Here is a 19,625-nt window from a genome sequence, read left to right as displayed (position 1 = left end):
TAAACAAAATGACCGCAGAATAAGAGACTGCCCAAGCCTTTAATTTCTAACCAGGGAAATAACCAAACAAAGAAGTGTTCCTCTTCCCCCAAAAGTTGGATTTACATTCTTAAAATTCATACTACCAGTAGAACTAATGCTCAGGGAAAAGCAGCAGCAGCTACCTCAAGTTGCTTCAGGAGAAACCCAGATCAGCCCACGACAACACCAAATGCACCTACGTCAAGCTTCACCCACCACAGTTGCTTTTCATGGGCCGCCTGCTGCTTACTTGCACAGAGAGAGATTCCATGCACCAGCTTATGGTCCCAGACCTCCTGAACTACACACCATCCCAAGAAACGCTGGATCCAGGGCTGAAGGACAAGATCACAGCAGTTACTTCATTCTGTAAGTGAAACACGTAATCCTAATGCTTGTTATTGACCTGCACTTACTGTGTTTGGTTAATTACACTTGAACCAAAAATCCATGCAACTAGCGAAGCACAAGGTAGAAGCCTCTTACTATGCTGTACTGTACGAAGTGGTGACAAATTCTTTTCCAGTCCCCTTGCAAGGTTAACCTATTATTAAAGTCTCACGCAACACAGAATTTCAACTTCTTTCTCAAAGTTTGACTTGATTCTTCCTCTAAAGCATCAGTAACAAAAATTCCTAGAATTAGAGAAAGGTGGGGGCTGATTACAAAGTTACTTTGTAACTCATGAGAAATAGCAAGGAGGAAAATTGCTTAAGTTGTAATAAAAAAAGCCAGGGTTTAACATGACATTTGCATCTCCAACTCCTCAGGAACTAAATATGGTTATGTAAGATATATAGATAAAGGCTTTGTATCGAGATTGATATTAAATTGCCCAAAACCACAGAAGATGGTGCTGCAGAACTAAGACAAGGTAGCCTATGCTGTAAGACAAACTGTATGCCAACACTATGAGAAGGCAGCAAACAGGGTCGTTTCTATGCTAAAATGATGAGGCAGATACAGACAGCACGAGAAGCACCTCGGGCTGTAGCTCGCAGCAGCCCTCCCTACGCGCAGAGCCCTTCCCGAGTACAGCATCTGACCTCACTGAGCTACAGCCAAATATAGTATGCTTGGCTTCACCCTGCTAAACCACATACTGCCTTTTTTTTTATTGTTACGTACCTACTTTTGTAGTGATCACTCACGAGCATTTAACTATCAAGGGTAAAAAATCCTCCTATTTACATTAAATGAAGCAGCATTGTTTTTTCTTTTATGCTGCGATTTAGCTGTACTCCGAGCAAGACTCTGAGACAAGTCAAAACTGCTGCAGAATATTTGAGTGAAACAGTAACTGAACCATGCAGGCCTAGAGCAGCACAGTAAGCGGACAGAATAAAGGAACACCAGTGGACATTTTCTGACACCAGGCTCTTCTTGGCCTTCAGCGTAATTTTTGAAGCCAACTCTCCTGTTCATCCTGCACTTATAAAGCCAAGGATGAACGGGCTCGTATCTGCACTGATGTACAAGCCCAGCAACAAACACCGTTCTTCCTTCTGCTCCTTCTCCCTGTTTAATACAGCACATACCGTCCAAGGAACGGACAGCTGAAAACAACAGTTTTCCTTCTCTCTCCAAAGAGACTATTTCAAAAAAACTTCCCTTCACTAAAAACTCCTTGCTGAGCTATTCGTGTTTGTTTTCCTAATACAAGGGTTATCGAATGACTTCACACCATATCAAGGTAGTAACCTGTGGTTTTTCAACACTCATCTCCATAGTGTGTTCATGTTATTCTGCAGTGGATCACTGTCGTGGCTTTGGCTGGGATAGAGTTAATTTTCCTCACAGAGGCTCACATGATGCTGTGTTTTGGATTTTTGATGAGAACAGTGGTGATACCACACCGATGTTTTAGCTGTTGCAGAGCGGTGCCTGCACAGAGCCAAGGATGTCTCTGCTCCTCGTGCCGCCCTGCCAGCCGGCAGGCTGGGGGGGCACCCGGAGCTGGGAGGGGACACAGCCAGGACAGCTGGCCCCAACCAACCAAAGGGATGTCCCAAACCACGTGGAGTTGTGCTCAGCGATAAAACCTGGGGGAATGGAGGAGGAATGGGGAGGTGTTTGGAGCGATGGCGTTGTCTTCCCAAGAAACCGTGACGTGTGCTGAGCACTGCTGTCCTGGATGGGGCTGAACACCTGCCTGCCAATGGGAAGTGGCAAATGGACTGCCTGTTTCTTCTGCTTTGCCCAGTAAGCTGTCTTTATCTCAGCCCAGGAATTGTCTCTCACACCTTCACCTTTATGGGTCTCTCCCCACCCCACCGAGGGAGACTGAGCAAGCAGCGGGGCGGTGCTGAGCCGCCAGCCAGGGCTAGCCCACATGGACTACTCTTCTCTGCAGCTGCCTCTCTGTCAGGATCAGTTACGAACCCTGCAGAACCACCAGCACCACTACGCTATTACACCAGACCATCACGCTGGCTGGGCAGGTTCATTTGTTACGGCACTAACAAAATCTGAAATATTACTGACCATCATGCCTGAGCCCAACAGCTCTGTAGCATTTAAATCTCAATTATTTCATAAGCATTTAAAGTTCACCTTTCATCTGAAAAACTGAGTCATATTCAAATTTCAGTCTTCGTCACTGTCTGCAAGACCTCTGCATTCAGAAGAAACCAAGGGCTGTAGCTTTCTTAGAAGACATCACATGACACAGTAAGAGCACTACACAACCGGCCTTTATTATGGCGGCTGCAAAAATCGCGCTTTTAGCTGAACACTGCAGCAACATCCATTCTCCACGTCTGCCGCAAGTTTGACAAGCCTCTTACTGGATGAGTATCTCCCAGCCTTCGTGGTGGGTTCGGTACTATCAGAACTAGCAGCCCTGCCAGCCTCACCAAAAAATAATTTTGTTTTAGAGCAAATCCACATTACGTTCCACTAACTGAATTCAGATCATTATTTAATAGGTTAGACAGACTTAGAGTCTAGCTTTGTCTAGCCAAGGTAAATTAGCTTGTACAGCAATATAAATAAGCCTTCTTCACAGAAATCCAGCTTGTTTTTAAGGCTACTGTGTCTGTGTTTCCCCAAGTCCTCCCTTCCACATGATAACCTCCTTAGTGTTTACCGAGACAGATACCTATATATCTGAAACTACAGAAAGTCCAGTCCACCTGGAGGTATTTACGAGACATTCATAGCACAAACAGGAAGCCCAGCACCCAGACAGAAACACAGCAGCGTAACTTTACCACCACCCACAGCACTCCTTACAAGAGGCAGCACAGCTACTCCAGCACTCTTGCTTTGCTACAGAGCCTGGCTTAAACGTAAGCCTGGTGTGCCAGTTTAGCTCAGCGTTTCTCCAAATATCAGGACATTTCCCACCGAGGGATACACGGTGTGCCTGGATGGGGCACAATGCAGCACGCTGCACGTCTTCTGTGCTGCTGACGCTCGTGTGTGTGCTCCTGTGCATGACCTGAAGATCCATCCACCAGATGGCATAGCTGGGAAGGTAGGAAGAAAACAAAACACACACACAACAAAACAACATACTAAAGCTAAAAAGAGGCGATCATCTTTTTGTATACTGTAGCTTAACTAAGCCTAACCCACGACTCCAATTTTTAATACTTGCACAAGAAAAACAGTCCTAGGGCTAATTCAGTTAATTCACTTTTGTGGTCACATAGCCTAAATGTTTTCACTAAGCTACAGAATTTTGTGGTTACATGACCTGTAAATGGTTGCAGATCCATTTATACATGATTTCTCTATCAAACTAAATCTTATTACAAGCCCAAAGTATCTCCAAGATCAGGCACGCATCTAGAAGCACCAGCACCTCCCTCATTCTTCCAGTAAATAAGCAGGAATGGGAAGTCTGGAGATAGAAGAAAAAAGAGAGAACATTGCTACCTTCAGTCTTTAAGCATACATTATACACTTCAGCTTTATTTTCTTCCAAATAAAAGTTATTTATACAGTGCCACTAACTAGTAACCAAACACCAGACATATTGTACAAGAAAGTCAATGCATAACAAGCTCTTAGCATTCCTAAATTCATACTGATTTAATGAATAAAAAGGTAAGAACTCAGTAATATGCAAGAACATGGAAATGAAAAAACTAGAGTCTTAGGACACTATCATCATGTATTCGGCTCAGTTGAGCCTCTCCAAAAACTGCCCCTAGTTTAACTCAAGAGCTAATCGGTCTGGCTTCCAGCACTCAAAAGATCTCTAAAATAAATATATGTTCAGGATAAGCACGCATGCACATCTGTTGAGGGTTAGTAGGGCATTCTCAATTAATTCTCCCAAGCAGCCTGGCTATAAGCCACTTCACATTGACGTCTCAAAAATAAAAAAAGAACCACATGGAGGGTAAGATGATCTACGTAGGTAACTCCAATCAAAAGGCAAGTGGTCTCGAGCAACCACAGTAAAAACAGTCAAGAACAACCCAATTAAGCATGAGCAAGAAGACACGAGAGCAAGTACCACAGCACAGAAACAGGGTCATGAACCAGCAGCCCAATGACAACTGGAAAGTTTCCTGTTGCAGCTTTGTTGCATATTTGCTACCTTTAAAATTTATGTGCAGCAGCCACTGAGACAATCGCTGTTCAAACTGAAAGCTATCCATTTCACTTAAAGTAACCAAAGGACTATACACAAACTGCCTGCTAACATTTCATAAAAATTACGTTTGATTTTTTAATGTGCATTGTTTACCACTCAAAAGCCACATTTCCTCATCGTTTTAGTCCAAACTGAAGTGAGAGTAGTGGAGCCAACATACTTTTAACTAATTAATTGCTCCAGAGATAAAAGTCTATAGGAATTTTTCTGCGCAAGCAGCATGGGGAGGGATCCATACTCACTTTACCAGAACAGGTCAGCCAAGCAACAGCATAAGCTCCGGTTTGTGAGCTGCCAACTATACAAAAAGGTTTCATTGTGGAACACTACTATTCAACCACAGCTTAAAATACTGTATGTTAGCAGTAAAACAACTAAAAGATGTTAAATGGAAGCAAAAATAATCCAGACGCAATACATTTTTAGTTTTTTTTTTTTCTCCAAATACACCTTGGAAGAATCTATTCCCTTTCAGAGACAAGATGTTGTACAAGGCACTCCCACAACTGTTTGTAGGTGACAAGCAGAAAAAGCAGAAAAAAAAAGTCATCCTGTTTTCCTAAAGAGTCTTCCTAATCTGCTCAGAGCAAGAAAGACTGAGAAATGGCTGCAAAAATACAAGAAAAAATAGAAAGCACGGATCAGGTTGCTCAGTTGCAGTGCAACCAACCATAACCCAAAAAACTAGAGAGCTGCAACACAAGTATTAATGGTGTGTGCAAAAGGTATGAAGTATTTTAAAAGTCTTCATCATCTCCTCTTAAACCATTCTATATTTAAGCAACTACCAGAAGAGCAAGGAGGAAAAGTACCTCTTGACAATTGAGGTGTCTCTACAAAAAAAAAAGGCAATCAAAAAAAAAACAACCAAAAAAACCCATGACACCATACTTATTCATTGTGAAGTCCCCAAAAATACATGCAATAAAAGTCAATGTTTACTAGGTTCTGTTTTGCTTGTCTGAAACTGACCTACTAATCTGGATTTCAACATCCAGAAAATGGGAAGTTTATCTGTAATAGTGATCAGAGATAAACTTTGACTGATGATCCCCGATGGTTCTTTCCATACTACACTACAGCACGTATCTTGAAACACAAACATGACCGCAGCTGCCAAAGCCTTTGTGGATTTTAAAGTATTGATTTTACTGTTTATACATTACAGTTCCACTTCTAAAAAGAACAGCAATTACAAAGAGACCCTCAACGCCTTAAAAATTCTGCTTTGCAATAACTCAGCTACATAAAACTTTCAGACTTATAAAACACACGTTTCTCCTCCAAATTGTAGGTAAATTTTTTTCTATAAGCCCTCTGCAGAATGACCCACATACGCGAGGTTGGTATCTCCATTTGTGGCAAGCAAGCAGGCGACCAGCACATCTATCTGTGCGCGCACTCGCATCCCCAGCGCACCAGGTATTTGTTGAATGTGGAGAGGGAGATTAATGCCAGCACAGGCCTAGGAAAACCAAACATTCAGGACATAACTTCAATAAAAGCGAAGAGGGAACCCCTGGGCTCCCCAGCAGCAGGGGGTCTGGCAGTCTCCTCGTTTCACAGGAACCCCCCAAGCCCCTTCACGGCCCCAGGAGAGCCCGGGCGGCTGCCCCACAGGCAGGCAGGCAGGCAGGCTCCCTCCATGCTCCCACCACACGGGGCTTATCCAGCCGCAGGTCTCCTCCAAGGCCCTTTTATCGTTATTCTTTTATTTTTCAGAGGAGCACAGGCACTTCGCCCAGGGCCGGGCGGGCTCCCCGTGCCCCGGGCGAGGACCGGCTCCCCGCCGCCTCCCCATCCCCGGCTCCCCGCAGGCTCCCCCATCCCCCGGCGGGCTCTCGGTACCCGGACACCCTCCGTCCCGGCAGCCGCTCACCTTCCAGCAGCCGTGTGATGAGGCTGTCCACGTTCAGTTCCCCGTCCGCCATTTTGTGGCCGCCGCGCTCGGTCCCGGGCGGGGAGAGGGCGGGCTGGAGGGCGCCTCACGGAGGAGGAGGAGGAGGAGGAGGAGCGGGGAGCGGCGGCCGCAGCACGGACGGCTCCCCCCACCCCCCGCAGCCACCACCACCACCGGTCCCCTCGGGCCGGCCGCCTCCGCTGGCAGCCCCAAGCGCCGCCGCTGCCGCCGGACCCTCACGGCCGTACCGGAGGGAAGCGGCCGCCCCTCCTGCCCGCCCCGCCGGCCCCCGCCTCAGCAGCCGCCGCCACCGCGCATGCGCACCGCGCACCCCCCTCCTCCGCCCGCCCGCTCGTTCGCTCGCTCGCCGCGCAGGCTCCGGAGCGGGCTGGCGGGCTGCAAGGCGCATGCGCACAGCGCCGGCGCCGCTCCCCTGTGGGGTATTGATATCGGCCCCCGGCCGGGCCATGAGGGGGTTCCCATCCGCTACTGGGACCGCCCGTGGAAGCCCAGTTTATTAAAAATAATTGAAAAATTTTAAAAATATTTATTAAAGATAATTATAATCTCTCAGAACTGGAACTGTGCTCTTCATAGCCCTGCTCTTAACGCAGTTGTCAAGAACCTCATAACTAATGTGTTTGTTTCACTGTGGCCAGACCTGCTAACGTACTTTTTTGGTGATTTCATGTATATATATATGTATATATTTAAGATGAGTGCTCTAAAAGCACGTTAATTTACATACTTGTGTCAACCATTGCTTGCCTTACGTCGACAGAAAAAATTTTAAAATGTAGGTGAGGACTTGTAGTGAAGCAGGACAGCACACAACTACATACATACTGACAAAATACATACGGTGACTGGCTCATCCCTCACACCAAACCACCTGCAGACGTTCTAGAAAAAGCAGGCCACTTATTTATATGTCTAAATACAGGTGTCGATGTAGAAACTTATCTCGGTGAGCTCAAATGTGATTTTCTTCATCCGTCTGTACAAGCCAGCAAAATCCTGTCACCTGTAGTAATTTCAAAACCTAGTTTTTATCTTTTGATTAGGAGAAAATGAGGATGAGAAAAACAAAAGCAATCAGGACAAGGCGGGGCAGTGATTAGGCGTCAGACACTGGTAGGTGTCCAGACAGCCAGGTAAAAGAGCACTCTTTTGAAATACGTAGGCAATGATAATAAAGTTTCACTTGGATTCACTGAAGGAAGAGGAAGAAACTCCAGAGAAGAAAATTTATTTTGTATCTCCTTTTGTTGGCAACATACATGGAAATGCAATTCCGACTCGTCTGCTGAAAGCATACACATATCATACACATATCCTTATTTTCCAGTTTCTGACAGTGGTGAAAATCTCAATAGCACATCAAAGCTTTGTCTTTCGTTTTTTTGTTAAACTAGGAAAAGCAATTATTCAACTCTTAAAAGGATCTTCCTTATCCTAACTACTTCATTCCTGCCAAAACTAATAGATACACGGTCTCTCCTGAGCTTTTAGGAATTGTCCCAGTTTCATTTCACACTACTGAAGTGCTGTGAAGGTTATTTTAAGCCACTGCAACATCAAGTTCAAAAATAATAGTACATTATCGTAGAACATTTTGCATTGACAACAGAATAGAGATACAAAATTATCATTCCCTGTGACATAAATATACAATTAATTTGTCCTCAAAAACTCCAGAAGATGCACAACTTTCAGATACGTTGAGCAAAACATAATTCCTTAACAACTGTTTTTACTAGGCATGTCAGCATGTTCCAGCAACAACTCAGCAACATATCATGATATCAAAATAATTTAAAAAGCAGATGCCGTGGAACAGAACATGCTGCAATAGAGGCTGGGAAAATACCCAACTTCTTCCTTCGTAGATCCTGCGCCCGTCTTTTGTTTAATTTTACCGCATCATATCTGAACCCACAATGACCTATATCACTCTTGACATTGCGTTCTTGAGGACATCTGGCACAAGTGTAACTCTCTCAGTTACGCTCGGGTGAACGAGGGGCATCATTACATGATGAGGGAAGCCCGCTGGTGCTACCCTTGGCGTTGGAAGTATGACACCTCCCCGTCCACCTCCTGGCTCCCATCTCTGCTGCGTCTTGGCTCCCACACTGCATTGAGGCTTCTCTCCTGCTCCACGCACCCGTGCGGCAGGAACGGGGCTGGAGGGGCAGCGTTCCCTTCCCCATCTGCACATGGGCCACCAGAGGGGAGGACAGTCACTGTCCCTCGCTGTGCAACAGAACTCTGCAAAGCGTGCCCCCGCTTGCTTTGTAGCTTGAGCAGGGAAACGAGTATGTGACTTTCTTACTTGGGGCATAAAACTTGACAGATTCTGTGGTTTATAGTGGCATAATCCCATTGCAGCAAGTAGAATGAAAAGATCAGAGAATGAGGCCCATTGTCTTCTACGTTTCAGAAAGAAGTATTTAATGCGGACTGAATGCATTGTCTTTGATCAAGGGGAGATGTTCAGGAATTTCTGACATTACAGCATACACGGGTACAGACCAAAGATCTAACTGGTGATTTAAGTAGCAGGAGGAGCTGAATGTTGCTGATGCCTTTAGCAAATTCTCATTAATAATGCTCATCTTTCTAAATTTCCTTTCGGTTATTTTGAAATTTCCTCTTATGTCCACAAACACGGCTTTGCTGCTAACTTTCTCCTGCTCGGTCTCAGTGCCATTTACCCTAAGTACCCTGCATGCCAACTTTCCTCTCCGTAACCACATGCTGTCTCGAGGTGTCTTTTAATTCAGTGCTGTTCTGCTGAATATAAGACTTGAACAACAGAGATTTCCAAATAAGTTGGCAAGAAATTGTAGGTTAGTAAGAGTCGTTCTCTAAACTGTGGCTTCCTAGACATGAGTTCTCACATATTTTGCTACCGAGATGTTTGTGTCCCAGCTACAGAACACTGTCTTAACATCTCGGATATTTCCTACTCTTTTCTGGTTACCTTACGTAGGCTCAGCCACCATGTTGACCACTCGTTCCTCTTTAAGGTTGGTACATGACATGCACTTTTAAGTTATTTACTGTGACATCATAACCCTGCTTTCAGAAACCATGGCCCCAGCTGCATTGTCCTGCTTGGTCTGTCCTCAGTTACTTGACTGAACGCACAAGGCAGAGCTTGACACCTTTCCAGTCCCTACAGCTCGTTTCTGACGTGTCGTATCACCCTTGCTGAGCCTAAGTTAGGGCTGGCTGCGGCTGGTATGTAGGTGGGAGAAGCTGTGTGGCCACACAGTTGGTTTTCCATCATGTAATTAGGAGCATATTCTCCCTGGGCGGTGACTCTGCTGCCTCCTCAGTGGCCTTGTTCAGTTTCTGACTTGCAACAGGAGTTAGCGATCCCAATCAGCAAAGTTACCTGTTTTCTCAGGACACTTTGCTTACAAAATATTCACAGGTCCTGTTTTTTTATTATATTTATTTATTTATTTATTTAAAAACAGATGTGGCAAGAAACTGCATCTGGGTGCTCTCAGAATAGACAAATAATGCGGATAAATTAGCACTATTTTGTTCTAAAACTTTACTTTCAGACACAGATGCAGAAAACCAAACAGATCTGACTCTGTAGCTCTTTCTGACCCTTTTTCTCACTTTCTCAGTATTTGCACTAAAGCTGAGTAAATAGTAGGTTTTGTTATATTCTTTTCAAGATTTGAAAAATATATTACTCTTCTACAGAGAGCTGAAATCAACTTTCCTGAGAAATTAGAGCAGGAGGAGGAGAGTCCCAAAATAACCAGTGGTTTGAGTTCAGAGGCGTGTACCCAGGATGCAAAAAACTTTCCTCTGAACTGCAGCATCCCAGATGGGTCTCTTGGTATCACTTTTTGGAACTGCAGTGCTTTTTATAAATAATTAAATATCAGCTGGAGCAGGGAGATGAGTTTGGATCTATGTCGGATGAAAGCCCTAATCGTTCAGTGATAGAGTTGGTCCATTCCTCTTGATGGAGCTATTATAGTTTGTAGAAATAGTTATATATTAATAGAGTCAAAGAGGCAGGCTATTATTAAAGTAATATGTTGTAAATATTCTACATACATTTTACACTTTTTCCACTTCAAAGAGCTAATAGGTAACAGATTCACCCTCTGCAGATTCTTGTCATACATTTACTCGTGATTACCTGGGCACCTTTGGTGAGCTCTCAGTTTTAATTCCCACATTTGTAAAATGGGAATAATAACATATGTGAACCTCTACGGGTAATGAAGAGACATAACTGAAATATTTGAAACACATTATGAGGTCTTTGTTTGATATTCAGACGCATATGCCATAATCATCACAGCTTTAGTAATGACTTTTTTTGATGAAAAAGACTTTTTCTGTAGATTCATACTGACCCTTGGTTCCTGTGAATGTAGCATGTCCTGATTGCCTCCTGAGCACACTGAAAGGGCAGGATAGGTCTGGATGTTACCTTATTTTCTCTGCAAGTAAACCAAGAAAGCAGCTTGATGGTTTCAAGGACGACAGATGAAAAAGTGTTTTGTTTTTCTTTTTTTTTTTTTTTTAAAGAAAGAACATAAATTTCAATCTGACTTGAAAGTCTCATTTTGGAAAGAGCAGAGACTTCTGCCCTATCGCAGTAGTTCCAGGCTGAGCAAGATCAGCTCTGCCTTGAATGCATGACGGAGAGCCCCCAGGAGCCACATGCAAAACCACAAGGTAAAGCACACACAGCACTACATATCACAGATTACTTCATCGCTCAGTGTAAGAACTATTTAAAAGCGTGAGGAGAAGATTTTTATTATTTCTATTAGTGCATGATACAATCTCAGTTCCCCTGGCAGCTTGTCCTACTGCCCACAAACTATCAGAAATTCACAACACCTGCTGTGGCGTTACTCCCTAAGCAAGGGAGGGGGAAGGACTTTGAAGCAAAACAAGGCAAATAATTTGGGCCTGCAGGATATGCAGACCTCAGTTTGGGGAATGTCAGTAAAGCTTACTATTCCTCTGCACTGGAGAACAAAAATGTTCCTACCCTCCTCTTTCCCAGGGAGGAACAGCTGTGAGAACTGAAATTGTCTGTATCCATTTTCCTAAGTAAACACAGGAATATTTAGTTTCAGCAAAAGCAGATGGTTTGTGCCCTGTGAATATGCTGGCATTTGACACTAGCTGCCAGAGTTTCACAGAAATAAAATGTGTGCAGAGCATCAGAAAGGGCTCCTTTAAACTCTGGGACTCAATTCACAAAATGAAAGCTAAGAATGCAGTAATAATATACTTACAAAAAATAAACAAAAAACAGCCTTTATCCAGAGATCTCAAAGTGCTCTCTAAATATTATTAATAAGACTACATAACAGTCCATGGAGTAATTAAATTTTGTTACGAGTTTCTCACAGGGTTACGCTAAAGAAGAGAAGGTAAATGAGCTCCTTCGGGTTATGCAGTGAGTCACGGTCTCGCCTCTGTGTGCTCTGACCATCCACATTTCTCGCCTCTTGCTAATGCATCTCTAGTGTGCCGTGTCCTCATCTGTATTCCCAGCGCAGGATTGTTCAATGTGAAACCATTACTGTTAATAGCGCAGGGACAGGACTGTGGTGTGTGCAGCATGCATTGCCATCGCTGGGACATCTGAGTGCTCTACGGGGAATTTATAATATGCTGAAGCAATTTGTGAACAGCCCTCAAACCTCTTGCTAATGGCAGTTGCAATGGGTGTTAAGTGTCTGAAGATGTTTAATTATTTGGCGATTTTTATTGATTTGTGTTGTTATTGCTTAACATAACTCTGTAGTGACACGGCATCTCTACCAATCTGAAAGTGTTTTCCAAACAGTAAATAAATAAACCATACAATCCCGATAGGTACACCATTTTGTTGGGCAGCTGGGAGATGGATGTGGTTTGCTCGGGATAAATCCAAGATTTAGGAGTGAGGCTCCGGGGGCTGCAGACCTCGGAGTCACTGGTGGCACGTGGCCCTGAGCCAAATCCAGAAGTGCTGGCCCCAAGTCTTCGCTTGCATGTAAAACCAGGCCTGGGACCCGTTTCTTTTTGTTCATACCTTCAGAGTGAACCTGCACACCAAAGCACATCACCTTTCTGGATCCCTGAGTAAAATGCGTATTTGTTGTGACTCACCAGGTCATGCCTCAAACACAGGCGCGAACCCCATGCGTGTCCCGCTTGCAGGACCCAGCTCGGGCCTAAAATGGCTCCTCGGGCGCTGGGTGCCGGTGAGGAGCCGTGGCAGGCCCTGGTTTCTCCTGTCATCTGCAGGACGAAGGGTGTGCCACAGAGCGCACCTGCCCTGCAGTTGAGGTAATGCTGTAATTTAATATACTCCGTGATCAGCATTTTAAGAGTTTGAATTTGTTATTTCTCCATTATGTAATTACATAATAATGGTAACTTAACTAACACAACGTACGTGGAGTTTTGCTGTTGCTCGTTATGTAAATCAGAGATATTTAGCAATATGTTACAAACTGGATACATGTATTTGGGTGTGAGATGCAAGAGGCTACTTTGATTCACGAACAAAAAAAAGTAAAAAGGAGTTGTTGGGAAAACCTATTTTATAAAGAAAGAATTGTTTAGTTGAATCTTATCTTGCGGCTTATTCACTAATGGGCAAACTGCAGAGCTTCAAGGTATTAAAATTAAAAAAAAAAAGGCAAGCAAACTTTTCTATCTTTTTGAGAAATGCAGATTTTTAATTTAGATTCAAAACCTGGATGATATACACATGAGAAATTTGAGGCTGAATTTAGATAAGGTAACATGAATCACTAACAAAACACTGGTGAAGTAGCTAATCTTTAGGCACAAAAGAACATTTATTTTAGTTGTTAATCTGCTTATAAGAAGCAGATATTCTTTAAAGTACACTTCAGAAGAATTAACAAGAAATTGAAAGTCAAATTTCAGTATCAAAATGTCAGCTGCCTTGCCTTCCAGCAAATTGTGACACATGCTGGTCACTCCTCTCATCTTACTTGCGTGGTATTTTTAGTATCTCTCAGGTAGTCTAATTTGTCCTAGATGTTCCCAAAATACTTTGTCTATGTATGGTAAGGCCCGAAAGAGCAGGAGCTGGGAGAGACCCAGAAAGCAGGAGCGTGTCTGCGAGCAACCTGGCATGCGGCCTGCCCCAGCCCCACCGAGCAGAGCCAGGATGGTGGCAGGAGGATGGGACGGGTGGTGGCGACCAGGGGAGGGGAACAAGCAGCCCCCACATGCTGCTGTGGCCAAACTGCCCCCGGCCATGGGCTAGCAGGAGGCTATGGCCCTGTGCCACCCGGCCAAGCCATCACACCACTCTGATAAGGCACGGGCCTTATCATGCCTCAGCCTGCCATCTGCAACGCGCTGATAAGGAAATGTAGATGCTTCAGAAGAATGTAGCTAGGCTTAATTGAGGTCTGTAACACGTTTTGGACTCTCTACAAGCTGCCGCAGTGCAGCGTCTAAGGTCTGGCTGTCACAGAGCGTGTTGCTCCTAGAGCCGTCTTCCTTCAACACCCTCTGCGTACTCACTCTTCCGACAACGCTCGTGTTCATTATCCACGCTCAGCTCTGGTGCCATTGTGTTGCTTGGACACCTTCTAATTTAAATTTCATATTTTGATTCCTGGGTGATAACTTCAAACACCAATTTGCTTCTACCACGCTATACGTCCTTTTTCTTATTTTAATGAAACCTAGCAACCATATTGTAAATTGGAAATAACTACAGCCCATTAGACTATTGAAATCCCTGAAGATCTGAATTATTCACTATTAACAGAACTTGTATAATTATAGGTTAAGATATCACTTAGGCATTTAGCATACATCATCTCCACTGTTAATTTTTAGCTCTTGATCTGTATTAGTAACCTCAGCTTGCTAAATTAAAGGATATGCCTCCAATTAGCCTAAATTTAACATTCAAGAACACATCTCTGGTGGGATGATGCTCATAAGTTTAGAACATCCAGGCAATTTCAGCTGAGCTATTGAGGCTCTATCTCAAGTGGAAAATAAGATATTTTCTTATAAACACTTCCAGGACTTTCACAGGGGCAGAAGGAAAAGGGCAAAGGTGCATTTTGAATAAGGCCCAAAGCCAAAAGGCGTGCAGGTGCTGGTCTTTTGCCCCTGTAGAGGGATTCGGGACCCCTGTGCAGAGGCAGTGGGGTCAGTGAATAAGATCCTCCCCCCCAAAAAAAAAAACACCACAAAATACTGGGCTTGGAACTGGCTGGCACAGCCAGCAAAACATTGAGATACATACCAAGAGAGATCTGATACAGTTGGGAATGTAATAGCCTTTTTTATTTTTTTTTCCCTTTTTCCTTTAAGAGACTTGCCCTTGTTTAACATACCAGGCCTGATTAGGACACTTGTTTGTATGCTGTGCAGGAACACATGGTCTCTTCAGAGTCTGGTGATCTATAAGACACATTCTTCATGAGAGGAGTTTTGTAGTTAAGCAGTGTAAATCCCTAATTCAAAGCTGAGCTCCTCTGGGGCGCTGTCCCCAGGATTTTCAAAAATTAATGACTTTATTGAGCATCTTCATTACAACTAAATGACCAGAAAAGCTGGAATGACAGATAATTAAAACTTCACACACTCATCCATTAAAATATGGGCACTTTCTAATCACAATAAACTTCATTTGGCTAACCAATGATCTTGACAACAGACTTCCAGCCACCACTGAGAAGCTGTAACTCTTCTGGTGGTCAGAAATACTGCTGCAGCATCTTCGACAAGACGCAGCTTGTCTTTCTCTTCTGAGAGCAGTGGGCTGACTTTCTGTTTGTTAAAGTATAAATTAACTCTTCTGTTTCCTCTCTTATTCCACTAGGAAGGAGGGTCTCCCAGTCATCATCTGCATTTTATTATACTGCTTTATACCTGCCTTAAAAGATTAGCTCACTCTTCATCATCCTAGGTAATCACATTTCCAATTGTGGCAAGTCCTTTCAAAATATGGAGCTAGGAAATCACACGCTAGCCACAAGTTCGGCTGTAAGTTTAAAACATTTTGTCTTGGCCAGCACTGAGAAAAGATACAGCTTTTGACAATGTTCTGTCATGCGTAAGTTCAGTGAAATGAATGCATAAATTCAATAAAATAATTTTCAGTAAACATTAATGAGCTTGTTAAAGAAGAGAAATGCAGCCCTCTTGGTGGCTGTACAAACGTGACGTAAGTATAATTCAAAAAAGAGTTGCTAATATTGCCGAGTGTCTCCATAGGAAAGGTCTGGGCAGTAAGAAATCCTCTTGCTAGGAAATCTTATAAATTTATAATGGCAACCATAACAGAGGAGGGAGAAAGCACTAAACTGGAAAACACTATTAAAAATTGTAGTAGAATCCAAATTATTCAAAGCTTAGTCATGACTCTCATACAGCAAAGCTTGTTACAGCGTATGGATATTACTGAAAACAATCAGAATCAAAAGATTACACTAGTAACACTAATGCCTGGCTTCACTGTACCCAGAATGAAAACAACAACAAAGATCATTTTCAGATTACAGTGCAGTGAGAATGTTTTTTTCCCCCCAATTTTCTTTCATCTAGAAGATTGAACTCTGTCCTATAAAGCCTTTTGTCACATACAACAGTCACGGTAGTGCATATATACTTATAGTCAGACCTCCAAAAATATGTACGTGCCTCAGTCTTAAACACATCTTCCTTGCGAAGCTAAATTCCCAAACTGTGATGCCCATTGTCACAGCTACCCTATCAGCCACTGAGTGAAGCCTTTGGTTGGTAAATCCTAGATTGGGTAAGTCCTCCATGTGCTCGCAGCCAGCACAGAGGTTACCGATACCTCACGTCTCCATTTCATGAGGATCCAAGATCTATTCATTCCTTTGTTCCTGCTACCAGGATTATTACCATGTCCGCTACAAGGAATATGCTGCCTTTTATAAAATCCCTTAAGAGCTATGAGAGCTAGGAGCTCAGGTGTCCTACTGCATGGCTCCTTGCCCATACCTCTCACCTAAGCCCCACGACTCCAACAGCCCAGCTGCACACACACCAGCTTTACTAGAATGAGGAAATATTTCCCTCTTTGTCAGGCTACCGCATGGGCTGGGGATTACAGCACACTCCGGGCACTGTCGCACACCTAGGAAATCCCATTTCCTGGGTGCACGCTTTACCTGGTAGCTCGTCCTGCAAAACTGGCCGTCACCACCGCAGCCTTGTTTTAAAGAGCAAGTCCTCCTCCTGCTAAATGCTTAGCTATGGAGAGAGACTCCCAGCCTCCTGAGCAGGGTGAGACTGCGGCAAGGTGCCAAGGGCTGCCTTGAGCTGTCCCTGTTCTGAGTTGGGGGATGGACCCTGTGACCCCCTGAGGTCCCATCCAACCTAAATTGCTCTCTGTGCCCTGCTGCATTGCACTACCTATAGGCTAATTCCCTGGTTAGCATGTGGGATTTTTCATCTCCCTGTGGAGGACGTGATTCTTCTCCTGGGTCCTCTGGGATGTCTGCACGCCCCTGTATGGTGCTTTGAATGGCCCTACGTGGGCAGGACCTACTTTTCAGCCCTTGCAACGCGTCCGTAGGAGCTGCATAAGCAGGCAATCTGGCTCCATCCTCAGCCACCCTCCTCATGCAGGCTTATCTCTGAACCCTTGCAGATTTCTCTTTAAAGCTGTCAAATGTTTGAGGAGTTCAGGTTTCTCTCATCTACTCTGGAATTTCAGCTTTAATTGTTTAGAACAAAGACTTTTCCCACTATAATTGAACATCTTTTGCCTCAAGTGTTAGCTATCTGTGTCTTTGCATGATTGTTTACTTCAAAGATTTTAAAAGCATTTTCCCTTACACTCTTCAGATGACTTGCTAGTGACACCATTCATGCATTTAGTTCTTTTATCTCATTAAACCTATGGATTTCCAAAATATTAATGGCACACGATCTTAAAGGATTCTCTTTTTTTTTTTTTCTCTCCCCTCTGTTCCAATGGAAATACCTGCTTTCTTACTACAGAAAAAGTACAAAATAGGTGTTTCTGTGTCCTAAACCCCTCTTGTCCCATCTGTACCCACACGCTGGCCAGCAAAGAAGTAACAGCAGGCACAAGTAACATGGGGAAGCGTTAGGATAAGTCATACAAATCTAAGAAAAAGCAGGGCAAGGACTGATTTTTGCATGGTTTTGTGCTTGCCAGGGCACTGCTTTTCTGTTGTACTCTGTCTCCTGTAGTGCTCGATGCATTGGCTCAGCCTTCCCCAGATGGAGCAGTGTAACTCTCCCGCCCCACCAAGAGGGAGGCCCCATGTCTGACCGAAAAAGTGAGGTTTTGGAAAACAAATGGCACTTTGGTAAGCGTTTAGTAGACATTCTGACTTGAATCACCACCTAGCTCCTGTTTACACTTGAAAGTTTTGTCATGTTGGTGCAGTTGTACCAGTAAACTCCTCCTACACAACGAGAGCTTCTTGCCTGTCAAACGCGTTCCAGCTTGGCAAGCAACATAAGCCATAACAACAAAACCACCTTTTTTGCTGGTGTAATTGTGTCTACACTCGGGCTTTTGTTGAAGTAGTTATGTCATGACAATCACCCTATGCAACACAAAGCCTTGAAGTGCAAACCCAAATCTTAAATCTCATCTGCCAAGCCAAATGTTATTGTGCTTTAGCACAATTATGGAAAACCAAGGTAGATTTGGTAGAAAGTGCTGACCGCAACCTCACAGTCCGTCCGCACGGACAGTTACGTTCCATTCAGCATTGTATTAGCTAACCAGGGATCCGCAGTGGTAAAATCTAATTTGGGTTTTAAATAGCTGCGGTTGAATAGGGACCAGCCAATCTGCCTTAAACTATATCACATATTAATAGGGCCAGGGTGGAATTTGCTTTATTTGAGCTTCTTTCTCACTAGCTTTACCTATGAATTCTTCCAACGTACACTACTTTTGTTGTCATCTCTGTGAAGTCATTTTTCCCTTTAGGCTTTTCATATTCATTTTCCTTTTTTGACAACATGAAATGTAAACATATCTAAGCTGCCAATGAGAAAGAAACGTCTGTCACTTCGACGGATACTCCACTGGATCTTTAAATACTGACAACCTTAAATTTTTTTGAATGGTTTAAATTAAACAATTTACAAGCACTAACATAGTAGATTATCAGTACAAATGACATTAATGTCTTTTTAGCTGAGTATCAGTTTCTAAAGGATGTCATTAGCCACACTCAGATTAGTTTTCCCCAGTAGACCGTAATTCAGTCTTGCATTTCTAATAGTCTGCTGCATTTTAATTATTTTTCTTTCACTGAGTGTTGCTAGGTTTCCTCAACAATGCAAATGCTGCCCTTCAGAAAACAATAACAGAAGTTATTAAAATTGGCAAGGCTGGGGCCTGAAGAAGTCAAAGAAAGTTACTTATTAGATCACAGAGAAAAAAACAACACTATCTTACACTTACAACATGAGTTTCACCTACCCCAAGTCTGAAATGCATCCCCCTCCTGAAGGACTGAAACCAAGTTTGCCTTGGCATCAGCCACAGTTTGATGGTGAACCCAGAGGAGGCAGATTTAGGCCTCTAGACCAAATGAAGGAGAAACTTCATTTGTCCCTGAGCTGCAACCACTCCTGCAGCACAATGTGGACCTGTTCAATCAGCTTTGCTTGTTTTAACAAAGACCATCATCACGCTTTAAGTACTAGCTAACAGATTTGTAGCTGAACAGTTTGCTAGTGACAGCCACAGCAGCAAATGCAGAGCTCTATGTCCTGGTGACATCACTGGCAAACATGAATAGACAGTGGAATTAAATTAGGGTGTTGTATCTCTATTGCAGAATATACCGGGGGGTTCCTCCATGCCTCACACTGGGTTTGCATCTCATTCCAGGCAGTGTTTGCACGGTGCCTAGCAAAGAGAGCCTGACCTCTGTGGGACCTCAAATAAAAATAGTCATCAGAGAGAACATCTCCACCACCACCACCAGCTGCAAGAACGACAAGCTTACAGGGCAAAACAGGGACCAGAGGTGCAGCAGAGCCCTGGCACGTGCTTTCAGTCACAGGACATGCAGTAGATGC

At 43.7% G+C, this 19,625-nt stretch overlaps 1 protein-coding gene across 1 annotated transcript in view; it reads right to left on the bottom strand.

The window, feature by feature from the left end:
• The window catches only part of PPP1CB (protein phosphatase 1 catalytic subunit beta), a 29,019-nt gene extending 22,222 nt beyond the window's left edge, over nucleotides 1-6,797 (bottom strand). The window contains exon 1 of the mRNA XM_035562704.2: nucleotides 6,510-6,797. Within this exon, the coding sequence (XP_035418597.1) occupies nucleotides 6,510-6,561 (52 nt within the window). The 5' untranslated portion in view covers nucleotides 6,562-6,797. The remainder of the gene's footprint in view (nucleotides 1-6,509) is intronic.
• Between the last annotated feature and the right edge of the window lie 12,828 nt (nucleotides 6,798-19,625).

The sequence above is a fragment of the Cygnus atratus genome, chromosome 3, assembly GCF_013377495.2.
Source record: "Cygnus atratus isolate AKBS03 ecotype Queensland, Australia chromosome 3, CAtr_DNAZoo_HiC_assembly, whole genome shotgun sequence".
In the NCBI taxonomy this organism is placed as follows: Eukaryota; Metazoa; Chordata; class Aves; order Anseriformes; family Anatidae; genus Cygnus; species Cygnus atratus.
Note: the sequence above shows the minus strand (reverse complement) of the source record. Positions and strands in the feature narration are given on the sequence as shown.